Source organism: Balaenoptera acutorostrata, chromosome 1 (genome assembly GCF_949987535.1).
Source record: "Balaenoptera acutorostrata chromosome 1, mBalAcu1.1, whole genome shotgun sequence".
Lineage (NCBI taxonomy): Eukaryota > Metazoa > Chordata > Mammalia > Artiodactyla > Balaenopteridae > Balaenoptera > Balaenoptera acutorostrata.
This window is the reverse complement of record NC_080064.1, coordinates 112,736,432-112,750,232: the sequence shown is the minus strand read 5'-3', so window position 1 is coordinate 112,750,232 and position 13,801 is coordinate 112,736,432. Positions and strand designations below refer to the sequence as shown.

Below are 13,801 nucleotides of genomic sequence, written 5' to 3'. Positions count from 1 at the left end.
GGTGGAGCCAGTACTTTTTATACCTCTTGAGAGAAAGGGTCAGCAGTGGTACAGCAATATCTGGATGTGCCCGACCTAGTGAAAAATGAGAAAACAACCCATTTCCCTGCCCCACAGACACATAAAGTCCTTACGCCAGGACCCGTTTCTCCACAATGTGATTGAGGGAGGAAAAGACACCCTGCCGCACATGGCCCTCCAATGGTGGATAGAAGTTGGGAATGATCTGGAAGGGAAGAAGAGGAGCAGCGAATGAGCACAGGACTTTCCACCCAGAGTGTTCTGCTGAACTAGATCTAAAAAGCTGCTTTGGTTTTAATCAGGAGACACTGGGAAGTATGGCTGCAGAAAGGACTGGAGTGTTCCCGATTGTCCTGTGCTGCTAAAATGGGGAACTCTTACTCAACCTGGCTGCTCCTCAAGGAGACCAGATTTTACCTTAAGTCATCATCCTTGAAGCTGAGAAACCCAGTGAAGACATGGAAAGATTCAACTGGAGACAGTGGGAATGAGGAAAAGAAGCATTCACTAACTTGGGAGATAGGACCCACGGCCATGACCCACTTCTGCTCCCACGGTCAAGGGGCACTGGGAAGACCTATGCACTGACCAGCAAGGTTAGAAGGGACACACACTTGACTCTGCTCAGGCAGCATGGGGAGAAAAAAAGGCCTATGGCACTTACACGGCACATGAAGTCCAGGAGTGTGGCAGTGATGGCTGGGTGGGGCTTCATAGAGTGATGCATGACCAGGATGGCTGGCTCTGGAGAATGTGCAATTAAAGGTCCCCCCACATAAGACAGTCTATTTCCAGCTCCATAAAATGAGGTATCAATATGTATGAATGGCTCCAGAGAAAGCTATGTCTATCCCCACCCACCTCGTCCTGCTGAGCAGACCCCAAAGCAGACAACCCCCAAAACAGCTCATAGCCCTCATCTCCCTTCTTGTCCCTAGCATTCAGCTTGGAGGAGGGAGGCAGTAGGAGAAGAGGAGCAGGAGATAGCACAGCCTCTTCTTCGGCCTGGGCCCTCCCCACTCAAGCCCAAGCCTAAGGCTATGGGGCGAAGGGGGTGGAATGATCGCTTAGCCTCATCAAAGCAATTTTCCTTTTAGGTCAAGGGAGCAGTGATGAGGAACAACGGAACTGCTCCCAGATAAGCTGCCTCCACACCACGCCGCCCTGAGATTTATGGCCGCTATCACTGAGACAAGGCAGCAGGGCCTGGGGGATGGGGAGTGGCGCTGCCTGGTCCCGGTCACATACCTATGTTCATAATGCTGTCCTTGTCTGGGCTAAAGAACAGCCAGTCGTAAAACAAAGCCAGCTTGGCATTAGAGGCAGCGACATTTGACTGGAAAAAAAAGAGGAAAAAAGAGGGCTAGTTTCATCAACCAGCTCCCTTTCCTGCAGAAGCCCAAGGCAGATTCCAGGGCCCACGTGACTGCTCCATCCATGAAATTCAGTTTCTAGTGAGACAGGGTGGACCTCCCGCAGGACTGAAGGCACCCAAATCTGTAAATGAGTATGAGTACCCTGTGGTCTCACCAACCAACGGCCTGGGTTCTCACGCATTCAGGGGAACACATCCTTGATCCCACAGGGAGAACAGCTGGGCCTGGGGGGGCGGTCCCCTGATCACCCCTGAGCTGAGACACTCAGACTAGCCCCTCGGCTGCCTGTGCTGAGCTCCCCAGGCACATTCCTGAAGGAAAGACCCTTAGGCATAGCTTGTTGTTATATCTGAATCAGCACATTCCAAGGACCCGGTCAGACGGGGGAGGGGGAACTCTGTCAGAAGAGGTCAGAGGGCAGCTAGATGCCAGAGAACAAGTTTCCCACCCCGGGCACAGGGAGGAAACGCTGGGAAGGAAATGGCTCCACTGCGGATTCCCTATGTTTGGAGAAGGGAAGTATCCAGAGCTGATGCCAGAAGGCATGGAAGTGAGGGTCTAAGGAAAACAAGACCTGAATCTGAGTCAGGAACAATTCAGAGGAATAATCACATGTGGTTTCTGGAAGCTGATAGGAAAGACAGGGCTGCCTCAGAAACCCAGGCTTGGAGATTGGCAGTAAAGGTGTAGATGAACCTGTTCAACCCTAAACCCACATGGGAAATAAAAAGTGTAAGTAAACTTCTAGAGACACTAAGGGAGGCGGGGCAACGGCTGAGACACTCAGGAGGAAGAGAGCGAAAGAAGGGTCCTTAGCGGTCGGGTGGCCCAGAGGGTCAGGAAGAAGCATGGAAGTGTGAGACACAAGGGAAAGAGGGGCCCTTCACCACCCAACAGCCTCCACCCCACGCCCAGCCCCTCACCGTGCATGTTGTCAGGAGCCAGCCAATGATGGCCCATCGGGGCAAGATATCTGAACTCAGCACTTCATTAGAAGGGTGGACAACCCCACAGATGTAGCGAATGAGGTCACAGCGCAGAGACTGACTGTCTGGGGTTGACAGGTACTGGCGCTGGAACCAATCCTGGTATCGCTTTTGTTGACCAAACCGCACCTGGGGGAAGGGGACGTTAGAAAGAAAAACTGGGAAGGGAGGGTGGGGTCTCTGGACAGAGGGAAATGAGCACCATTCAACTCTAGGCTTAACCTAGACCTCAATTTCTTCCCACAACTTATTCATTAATTTGTATTGTCTCTCAAGTCTCCCTGCCTTTGGGAAGACATCCTGATTTAAATCTTCCTTGATTTAAAAAAAAAATGTTGTCTCCTCAGCACTGACTGAAAGCTTCCTGAGGCTGAATGACCTAACAGGATCATTATCCAAAGCATACAGACTCTCCAAACCTTCTTGCATCAAGTCCTTCCCCTAAACAGACTCTAAGTGGATACAAATAGCAACCCTAAGGGGAAAGATCTAGATTTCCTCTTCTATTCCCAATTCAACCAAAATAGAGAGCAGAAAGGTTAAAAAAAAAAGCAAAAAAACACTAAACCAACACCGTCCAATAGAACTTTCTGCAATACAACTTTCTAGATGGTGGCGATTGAGCACTTAAAATGTAGCTACTTCAACTGAGGTACTGAATTTTAAATTTTATTTAATTTTAACTAATTTAAATTGCAACATGTGGCTAGTGGCTACCACATGCGACAGCCCAGATCTAGACAGTTCTCCTGGATGACTTGGGAAACCGTAAGTTGGCTAGAGCAGTGGTTCCCTAACACCAGACTGGCTGCAGAGGCACTGCTGCCTGGAAAGTCTGTTACATATACAGATTCCACAAGTAAATTCTCTGGGAGAGTAAGATCCAGGAAGATGTATTCTTAACATGCTCCTCAAACAATGCTGTCATAATTCAGCCATGTTTGGAAACCAAAAGGCCGTAGCTCTCTTCCTGAGAGGTCATGGTTCACCCAGAGGAACTGTGAGTTTAATTTCCCAGAATGAGCACTCTCACTCTACGCTTTTATAGCACATTTCACACTTGTAAATTACATTATTTGTACACAAGTATTGGTTTAATGACCCCTTTAGATAGACTGAAAGCTTCACAAGAACTGGAATTGTATGTCTTACTCAACACTATATCCCCAGTTCTTAGCTCCATGCCCAATCACACACTTGACCACCCCTCCACCCGGCAGTAACCAATGGTAAGACATCTACAGGCTGAAGGAAGAAGCCTAGGCCAGCACCTGCAGCTTCTCTTCCTGCTGCAGTAGGTTAGCTTACCCGGGATGTCATAAAGAGGAGCTTAGTCTCCATGTCTGGGGTTAAACGACATGCTAGGAATTTTCGAGATGTTCTTGACTGAAGAAGCTGTAGGATACCTGAACCAAGTGTGCAAGGGAAGAGAAAAGAGAAGACTGAGGACCAGAAGGAATAGAAAGCAGGTGGGCAACCTGAGCCAGGTACTGATGGCCAGTGGTCTTGCTCATGGGGAAATTCTAAGACATGACCAAGAGGTCGAGCACAGGTATAAGTTGGGGTTCTAACCAGCACCTGAATGATCTGCTCTAACCAACCACCATCCCCGGGACCAAGATATACTCATTCTTTTCTTCTACTGGCCATCCAGAGCCCCCTACGCATATTATTCCAGTTGGCAACATGTGGGAAAGTTAGGGAAAAATATGGGGAACCCTAGCCTCTCTTCCTGCTCCTGACGGTCCCATCACTGGGTCCTGGGATCAATATGGGTTGTGGCATAAGCACGAGCTCTGGAGTCAGACAGACCTGGATCCAAATCCTGCCTCTGACACTTACTAGCTGTGTGGCCTTGGGCAAATTACTTAATCTCCTTGAACCTCATTTTCTTTACCTGTAAACATGGAAAGTAAAATATCCATCTTACAGGGGTGTCCTGAGGATTAAATGAGTTAACATACATGAGCCTAGCACACAGTAGGCACTCAAAACAACTCAATACATGTTCAATATAAGAGCAGTACAACATAAGGTAAAACCAGGGCTTTCTTCTCCTTTCCTGACTACTGCACTCATGTTATGTGTGCACATGTACGCGCACACACGTGCGTGTTGGACACGGGGTGGGGAGCAAAGCTGCACAGTCACTGTTTAGACCGTGAGACCCTGGGAAGGGGAAGGGAAATGTAAAGGGCCTTGCTGGCAGAGGCACACAGAGACTCTTTTCCTCCCCCAAAGAGGATTTTGGCCAAGCTGGATCCTTGGAATTCAGAGGCATGACTGCTCCCGGGGAGGAGCCTTCGCTTACAGGACAAATTCCAGCCCCTCTGCTGACTCAGTCTCACAAGCTGACCTCTGACACCCCTGACAGACTCAGTGAAGCTGGCAACTGGTCATCAGCTCCCCTCTTGAGCCAAAGAGCTGCTGGGACAGGAGGAGGAGGAGGATCACAGTTTTCTGTCTCACTTTCTCTTGAATGACAGCTGGAGCCTGCCAAGTAGAGGCTGTCTGGGAGGGAAGCACCTGAACTGTTCTGTGTGCCCTGCCGTTCCTACAACCAGCTGTGCTTGGCAGAGACTGCCCAGTCCCAAGCTTCCTCAATCTGACTGCCAACACTCTCCTGTCCACCAACCTCTGCCCTCTTGACGCCACCTCTCAAGGACAGGCTGCCCCAACCCTTGCTTACCTGTGAACTGAGGACTCAAGGCCTGAGGGTTATGGATAATATCTTTCCAAAGCAGTTCAAATTCTGGTATCCTGGCAACATTCTGAAGTAGCCTTACGAGGTCTCGGCCAATCATCAAACATTCCATGAACTAGATGGGGTGGATGGCAGGAAACAGGAAAGAGAATAGAAACATGGATTGTTTACCTGTTGCAGGGAGGAAGGAACAACATGTTCTAGGGAGGGGAGGAAAGAGGGTCGAAGGGGTTATACGATTTTTTCTGGAACCAAGGGTTGGCTCCAAGCTGTTCAGGGGAAGACAGCTGAAGTGGGGGACTGATATCAAGGATGAGAGGTTATTGGAAACTGCGGAAGCCCTGCTGGTTTTCACATTAATCCGTTGCCCTGTCCTCTGAGAACTGTTTCACTCCAGGTCAAGGGATACTAAGACTCAAAAACGCTAGGGCTGGCAAGTTGAGCCCCAGACATCTTACCCCAGACCTTGCTTGGTCCAACAGAACATTCTATGGTAATGGAAATGATCTCTATCTGTGCTGTCCAAAAGGATACCCATTAGCCACAGGTGGCTAATGAGCACTTGAAATGTGGCTAATTCAACTAAGGAACTGAATTTAAAATTTTTATCTAATTTCAATTAATTTTTTTTTTTAGGCCACGCTGTGTGGCATGCGGGATCTTAGTTCCCTGACCAGGGATTGAACTACGCTCCCTGCACTGGGAGAACAAAGTCTTAACCACTGGACCGCCAGGGAAGGCCCTAATTTCAATTCATTTTAATTTATATTGCCACATGTGGCTAGCAGCTGCTGCATTAGACAGCTTAACTCTAGCATCTGTCTCTCTTGGGAGATCTGACAGTGGACAATTCACAATCCCACATGATCATGGCAATTACCCAGGTGGGTAGGTGGGGGAGACAACATAACAGTGGGAACACAAGATAGCTTCTGTCTGTGGTGTGCTGTGCAACAGTGTTCATGAAGCTGACCAGGAAAATCCCTAGGATGCCAGCGTAACCGGCAGCATTCTAGGAACCAGGGTTACTCCACACTGATTTCTCCACCCTTCTATCCTCATCTGTCTTACAGTGATGAAAAAACAACCGACCTTGAACCACCTCCATCTCTCCAACACAACATCTCTGGCCCCAGGTCACCATGCAGAACAGAAAGAGGTGTCCCATCCTGGGTTTCACTTCCCCACACTGTTTTTGTCCTCACCCGCTCCCGAAGCAGTGAGATGCAGAAGTCCACCTCCTTCTGCCGCAGGGCCTGCAGCTGGGCGGTCCCATGGTGGTCGACGATGAGGCGGAGGTATGTGTAAACAGCCATGGCAATGAGGATGCTGCTTTTCAATACCCATTCCCTGCAGGGAGGGAAGACACTGGCACCTGTACTCCGTCTAGACCCTCCCACTTCACCCCCACACTTGGCTCCAGTGCCTCACAGATGTGTGATGATTAGCACTGGGAGTAAGTTTTTGGTTCCTTAATTGCCCGCTCCTGCTGTCGTTATCTATCTTGGACTATTAACTGGCTAAGGTAGGGACAACTTCCTCCCACTCTACCAAGTGCCCAATAAAGGTAAGTGCTAAATAAAAGCAATCTCTCTTTACCACATAAGAACTTAGCTTCCAATAAAATAATTTTGTTTGTTGACTCTGTCACTCAAACATTAACTGAGTGCCTATCGTGTGCCAAGCACTGTCGAGGTACAAGGGACAAAGATAAGCCAGAGCTTCTACCTGGCTCAGACTACGAAGAAAAAGGTTTGGAAGTGTCCCTCAGTCAGTAGTTCGTAAAGTGTGGCCCAAGGACTCTGGGGATTACCAAGACCCTTTCAGGACCCTGGAGATTTCAGAACACACTGTGTCAGCTTGTCATTAGCAGCCCACCACGTCACAAACCTTCCCCTGGCTTGCTCTCTGGCCACTGATCCCACTCCCAGTCAATGAGTCACCTGCCTTAAATCATAATCTGAAAAGACGAACGAGATTTTGGATAGCAAACCTATTTTCCCGGGAGTTTTAGACGTTCCCTGAGGAAAGGGGCGAATGAAAGAATTGTGCATTCCCTGCTGCTTAAAAAGGGGTGTTAAGACACAGTGGGGAGATTCCAAAGACTCCAATGCTGGCTCAAAGCACCAAAACTGGGGAGCTGTCTCCCCCAAGCAAGTAGTTTGTAAGGCTTTGGCACCCCTGCTGGAAGGCAGGGAACCAGAGGAAGAAGACAGGGAGTTTAATTAATCCAAGCAGGCAACATCCTGATTCCGGAAAAGTGCTCAAGCCACCTAATTAAGAGACTCTGGCCTTTTCCTTTCACAGAATGAAAGCAGCAGCCAAGGACACAGGGATGGGTCTGCCTCCCGCACCTGCTATCTTTTAATTCCACGGCCCTAGAAACACTTGGGAAGGAGTAAGAGGGAAGGTGTGGAAGAGGACAGTTTTAAACTTCTAGGGACTCACTTGCATCAAAGGATGTGAGTTTTTTGGAGGGCAGGAGAAAAGGTAGGGCAGTTATCTGACACCTGTACACTAAGACTGCACTCTAATTGCCCAAATGAGCGGAATTCTGCTTTAAGGTATGGGGACAGGAGGTATCTGGCACCAGGGACAAAATGAGAAAAATCACTTTTTAGGAAGATTTGCTAGTAGAGGTGATGAATGTATCTGAATCCTGGGATGGGGTAATGAACAGAAAGAGAGATGAAAGTGAAACCCTCTGACCCAGGACGTTAGGAAGGCACAGCGACCTAAGAGAAGCAGAGACCTGGTAAGAAACCACTAGGATCTCATGTGCTGTGTGCTGGTACCAAAGACGGAAGAAGTGCCACCAGCCGCACCTGCAGCTGCGCATCCAGGCCCAGGGCACTAGGTGGCACTGCACGGCAGACCTGGCACAGCTTTCAAGCTCCGGCAGAGCACAGAACACAGCCACCTCTTTCACAAGTGTGAATAAGGGAGGAGGTCCATTCTTCTAAACCATCGGAAATATGGAGGCTATCAGCCCTCTCAATCACGTGACTACTCTGCTGTCCTCTCCCAGAAATAGACTCTGAAATCAAGCAACAGGAAGACTGAGGCCACAGGACTCAGAGGTAGGCCTCACCCCCAAACAAGTTCATATATGGAACAGCCCTCGTATTTTCTGGTCCTTTACTTTGACAGGGGAGGGAAAGAATCAGCTGGAAAGCCCAACATGCCCCCTCATGCCCTCTGTACCACTGGTCTCAGTGACCTCCTCACTCCCACCACCCCCTGTGCCACTTCAACAGAAGGGGGGCATGGGTAGGATGGATAGTCTTGGAAGGGAGAAAAGGGGTACCTGCCAGGCCTGGGTGGCTGGCTGGCCCTACTCTGCTGAGCTCATTCTCCCCCACCTCCCCCCAAAGATAAACATTCCATGGAGGTCTGGATCAAAAATAAACCCTTATCAGATGAAACGAGTTTTTCCTGGGCTCCGAGAGATTTTAGCAAAGACCTTCTTTCCCACTCCTTCATCCCTGGGCCATACCATGGCATTAATTCCTTCACTTGCCACCAATACACTGGTCTCTCCCTCCCCCACCTCATCCCCTCTAACCTAAGGTGTTCTTGGGCCACTAACAGTCCTCACACAACCCTTGCATCCCCATTTCCCACACTCACACCCACTGAGGCCATATCTGGCTCTTGCCCCACCCTTCACGATAGACTCTACCTCTGCTCCATCAGGATATCCAGAACACTCTCTGCCAACCAGATATTTTTTGCCGTAACATCCCCACCTGATCAAAGGGGGAGAAAACAGAGAATCAGAATGGCTCTGATTAGCGACTCAGCTAATCCAGTACACTTCTTCACCATCCTACTGGTCCGTCCCTAACTGTTATCCCATCACTGACGTTCTGAGTGCTGGAAAAACTGTCTTCTGTTCTGTCACGCTTTCAAGTTTCCCCCTTTGACTCCAGAGAGAAGGGAAGGGAAGGTTTGGGGTATTTCCAGAAACCAGAACTGCTACTTTTCCATAGACAGGGGGTTGGAATGGGAATAGTGTGAACCCTGAAAGGGAATGTCTGGGAAGGAGATATGAAAAGCCCATGCTTGGAAAGAAAGGATGGTATTTCAGACAGGGCCTGAGAAGTGCAGGTGGCTAGCAAGAGCTGCAGTCCAGCCACTGGATGTCCCCAATCCTGTGTCAGGCTCGTGACAGGCCAAGGGTTTCTTGCTTCCACGTATCACAGTCTTGAGTGCTTGCTATGAAACTTCCTGGGGCTGAATTAAACATTCAGTAATGCCAGACCAAAGTCTTAGGATGAGAAGTGGGGACTCCCTATTTGGGAGAAGCCAAACAGGGAAGAAAGTACCAGGAGAGTGGATAAAAACAGCCAGCACAACAATGCTACGCCTTGCCCCAGGTCCTAATTTAAAAATTCCATGTTCACAGAGTCACACATCCCATAGATTAAGGTTTATACACATCACAACAGGAGCATCGGTGTTGTACAAAATCCTGAAGAGGAAGCAAAGAACCAAGGGGCAATGGTGAGATAGAGAGGCAGGGTCATTTTTAAACAAACACATGTAATTTTGGGAATAGAAGTAGCAGGGGCAGGCCTCTTGGATATTCAGTGGCTCAGACAGATGTCACTGATGCCAAGAAGATAACAAAACCTAAATGTCAGGGTCTGTTCTGTGACACAGTCCGTCCCTCAAACTGGCCCCAAGTGTTCAGAACATTGAGGTGGAGCCAGAGAAGATGCCTGGGTTTCTGAAAGTACAGTGTGATGAGAACCATTTATTTTGCCCTTACTTCTCTCCCCATTCTTTCCAGATTCTTTCTGATCCAATATGCCATGAAACCCCAGAGTGAGGACTGGTTACAATAGGCCACCTATTTTATACCAGGCCTCGAGTTTGGCAGGAAGGAAAAGGAGGCAAGACTTATTGCTTCAAAAGGCCCCCAGTGATTTTTCAATTTCTTTCTGCAACATACGTGGCCAGAAGATGCCTGGGTCAAAAGGAAAGAGTCTAAGCAATCCAGGAATCAAGTCCCTTAGGTACTTAATCATTCTCCATTGCCTGGATTTACGCTCTGGGCTGCTCTCCTTTCTTCTTTACGTTCTTGCCATCCAACTCACCGGCAATCTGCTTCATGAATGTCATGCAAACACCATCGGCTCCCAGAACCCCACTCTTCACTAGTTCCCGTACCAACCACACCAACTAAAGGAGAGAGGAAAAGACAGATGAAGAGAAAGGCCTGTGAATTTGAGAAAGGGGCTAATCCAATCACATTAGAATTTAGGTGTACAAAGGTAGTAGTATGTTACCCCCGATTCCTCCTTCCCTTCCCCTTAGGAGAGGATCCATTCTGTTACGTCTCTGAGCTGGATCTCTCTTTTCTTTCTGGCCTTACCTGAGTACGGCAGGTATCCTGCAACTTCAAGTACTTCTCCATAAGTATCTGGTTGATTTTATTCAGGACAATATTCATGCCGTCACGACTCACCAGAGCCAAGTCCCGGTAACACTGTGAGAAGTGAGGTTTGTGAGCAGCCAGCAAGCTGAGGATAGGCTCCTGATCCCACTCACAAAGGGCCCCCTGCCCTCTCCAACTTAAATACCACCAATGCGATATGAGTGGCAATGAAAGACTTTCCACTCTGGAAGGCAGCTATGTTCACCACTATACCACCAACGCAAAGACTTTCCACTCTGGATGCCATCCTTCCACCCCAAGCCTACCCCTTGCTCCATCACACAGGGTGGGGAAAAGGGACTGACCTACTCTAATAAGGCAGAAAAGCCTGTTAAGAAAGGCTCCCTGTCCCCTACCTCCCTTCTTAGGAAGCGTCACACTGTTTGATGCCACCAGCTGAGCAAAACCAGGTGGAGGCCATCTGCTTTTCATCTGCCAGTAAAAGGTCACTGCAGAATGGGTTTGGTTGGGGCTTCCCTGGTGGCGCAGTGGTTGAGAATCTGCCTGCTAATGCAGGGGACACGGGTTCGAGCCCTGGTCTGGGAAGATCCCACATGCCACGGAGCAGCTGGGCCCGTGAGCCACAATTGCTGAGCCTGCGCGTCTGGAGCCTGTGCCCCGTGACGGGAGGGGCCGCGATAGAGAAAGGCCCGCGCACCGCGATGAAGAGCGGTCCCCGCACCGCGATGAAGAGTGGCCCCCGCTTGCCGCAACTGGAGAAAGCCCTCGCACGAACCGAAGACCCAACACAGCCAAAAATAAATAAATAAATAAATAAATAAATAAGAAAATCCTTTAAAAAAAAAAAAAAAAAAAAAAAAAGAATGGGTTTGGTTGAATAGCTTGGAAAGGATCTCAAAGAGATTTTTAGACTTGTATTGACACAGCCAGATGAAGCAAAAGGCTAAGAGTATTAAGGAAAGAGGCTCCAGGGACCAGGACCCTGGAAAGAAAGGGCAGAACCAAACCGAACTTCCTTAACTAAACACCTTTCTTCTTTTCTCTGGGCTGCCCTTTGCTTCTGCCAAGTATTGAAAAAGGAGGGGTCCTTAAGCACACCCAACTCTGGGGGAGGTGAGGGAAGGCATGCCAATTTCCTCTGAGAGCTCTTGTTTCTCTTCCCGCTAGAGCTTTTCTCACCCTGTCTCTCTAAAGAGACCAGACTCCTGGAGGACCATCTTAGGGGACCTCATTAGCAATCTCCTTAGCCTGCTGAGTTCTATGCTGTCAGGGTCTCAGCACAAAGGGTAAAATTTAGATAGGCAGTATCCTACAACCTCAGAAGGCCAGTAGCAAGGACAGCATCAACAATAATAGCAATTATAATAGGGAACATGCATTGGCGTAGTGCACAAACTTTATATTCTATTTATTGCATTTGAATCACATAATCACCCTATTTATTATCATCTCTGTTTTTACAGATGAGGAAACAGGCACAGAGAGGTTAAAGTAATTTGCCCCAGGTCACATTAGAGATAAAAGGAAGATTCAAGTCCCAGCACTGCAACTCTAGACTCCATGCTCTTAACCACCCCATACCACCGTTAGAAATAACTAAAAGGAAACGAGGCTGCTGGGGATGGAGGTAAGCGTTTAGAGTGGCTTTGTGACTACTACATTTCTAAACACGCTCATCCTAAGCATTCAAAAGAGAAGTACTGATACTCCTCAAGACCCCAGCTCCCTGGCCTTGGTGTGGCTAGGGACTCCTAAGACATTAGCTATTGCTACTTCTACTTCCTCTATTGCCCTTAAGTCAAAACAATCTATCTGATAAAAATAAGAACACTTAGAGATTCCCCCATGTGCCATAAACTTTTCATACCCAAAGGAGAATCTGCTTATCCTCTGAATTCATCTGCAGAGGGAGGGCTGGGAGATCAAAAGTACAAGCAAGGGAACAAGAAAAAGATAAGAGAACCCAGTGACCTACTGCCAACGTGCTGGTCAGTAAATGTGGTTCAGCCCTGGAGCCTCCCCTGGAGGAGTGAGTCACAGAATGGGCAGAGGATTGAGGGAAGCAGAGGCAGAAGGGAACCTATGTCAGGCCAAAGATAGAGACACTACTAATTAGTAGTGGAGGAGCAGAGAGGAGGACAGAGAGGAGCCCTGTCTGTTCAAAACAAAAGCAGAAATCCCAGAAATGCAGAAGAGACCCAGGACAGGGAAGGAGGACAGCCCCTCAGGAGACATAGGGTCAGATGAAGCAAGCAGATTCTGTCTGCCTAATTCCATGCTCCATCTGGGACCTTATCAACCACACCTGCTGGTAACACATGGCAGCTGGGTACCAGGAGTATCATATTCCTGATGCTGCAGTTGTCTCTCCAAACTCTGCCAGTTTGCTGCCTGGCTTGGAAGATAAGTAGATGGGGAAAAAAACTCAGTGGGAAACAGAGGATCTCAAAAGAAAGGAGAGGTGACAGAATGGTGCTGAGGTAGCATATCTGTCCTGTGTTGGGAGTAGTGATATTCCAGCCTAGGCCCTCATAGCCCCCAGCTTTCTTTCTGGAGCTGCCTGCTGAGAGAAGCACCTGAACCAAAAACTGCCAGGGCCTGGACTTGACCTTTGATGAAGAGGGAACTTGGCATCGATGTTAAATCCTTTCCTATCACCTGTATCTACTGACTGCGAGAGGCTGCACAGAAGCTAAGGCCTCCAACTTAGCCTCCCACCACACTGCAGTCCCCCAGCCAGGCCTGCTCCCAGCTATTCAGTTCAGACATCAAATAGGAAATAAACTCAAAGAATATAAACACAAAAGCTGCCAACGCAAGTTAAGAAGGTAGAACTGGAACAAAATCCACGCCATGCGTGTTCCACTCTCCACCAATACCTGACTGCTCTCTCCTTAACTAAGTTCTCGTGTTAGCTCCACCTACTAAGAAGTCCCAGAGAGCTGGTCCTAACTCTTTGAACCTGCCTGCCAGCACTGACAGAGGCTGCTCAGCTCATGCCTTCCCAGAGCAGGTTTCTGATGTGTTCAAGACTCAGTTTCCACTACCACCTTCTCCGGCATCCCCACCTCCCACCTCTCAGCCCATGGAGATGTAGGAACAGCAGAATCTCCAACCCACCCTGAGGTTTCTGTTCCAGTGACAGAATTAACTCCAAATAAACCCTTAGGAAACACTCCCCTTGTTTTAAGCTGAAGCCTAAAACAAAGTATTAGGATCAGTCCTCATCAGTAACGCCTACCTAAAACTTCTGCAGTACAGAAAGCATTTTGTAAGATAATCACCCTTTTAAGGAGAAGGATTAAAGCAG

The 13,801-nt window shown here is 48.6% G+C and overlaps 1 protein-coding gene across 2 annotated transcripts in view; it reads right to left on the bottom strand.

Annotated features, from left to right (window-relative positions):
* INTS3 (integrator complex subunit 3) overlaps positions 1–13,801 on the bottom strand; it is a 38,202-nt gene that overhangs the window by 11,543 nt on the left and 12,858 nt on the right. For both annotated transcript variants that reach the window (XM_007178536.3, XM_007178537.3), the window contains exons 4-13: positions 10,468–10,581; positions 10,190–10,274; positions 8,770–8,836; positions 6,293–6,437; positions 5,073–5,202; positions 3,692–3,789; positions 2,321–2,512; positions 1,270–1,357; positions 686–765; positions 135–226 (exon numbers count right to left, since the gene is read on the bottom strand). In XM_007178536.3, the coding sequence (XP_007178598.2) occupies positions 135–226; positions 686–765; positions 1,270–1,357; positions 2,321–2,512; positions 3,692–3,789; positions 5,073–5,202; positions 6,293–6,437; positions 8,770–8,836; positions 10,190–10,274; positions 10,468–10,581 (1,091 nt within the window). The remainder of the gene's footprint in view (positions 1–134; positions 227–685; positions 766–1,269; positions 1,358–2,320; positions 2,513–3,691; positions 3,790–5,072; positions 5,203–6,292; positions 6,438–8,769; positions 8,837–10,189; positions 10,275–10,467; positions 10,582–13,801) is intronic.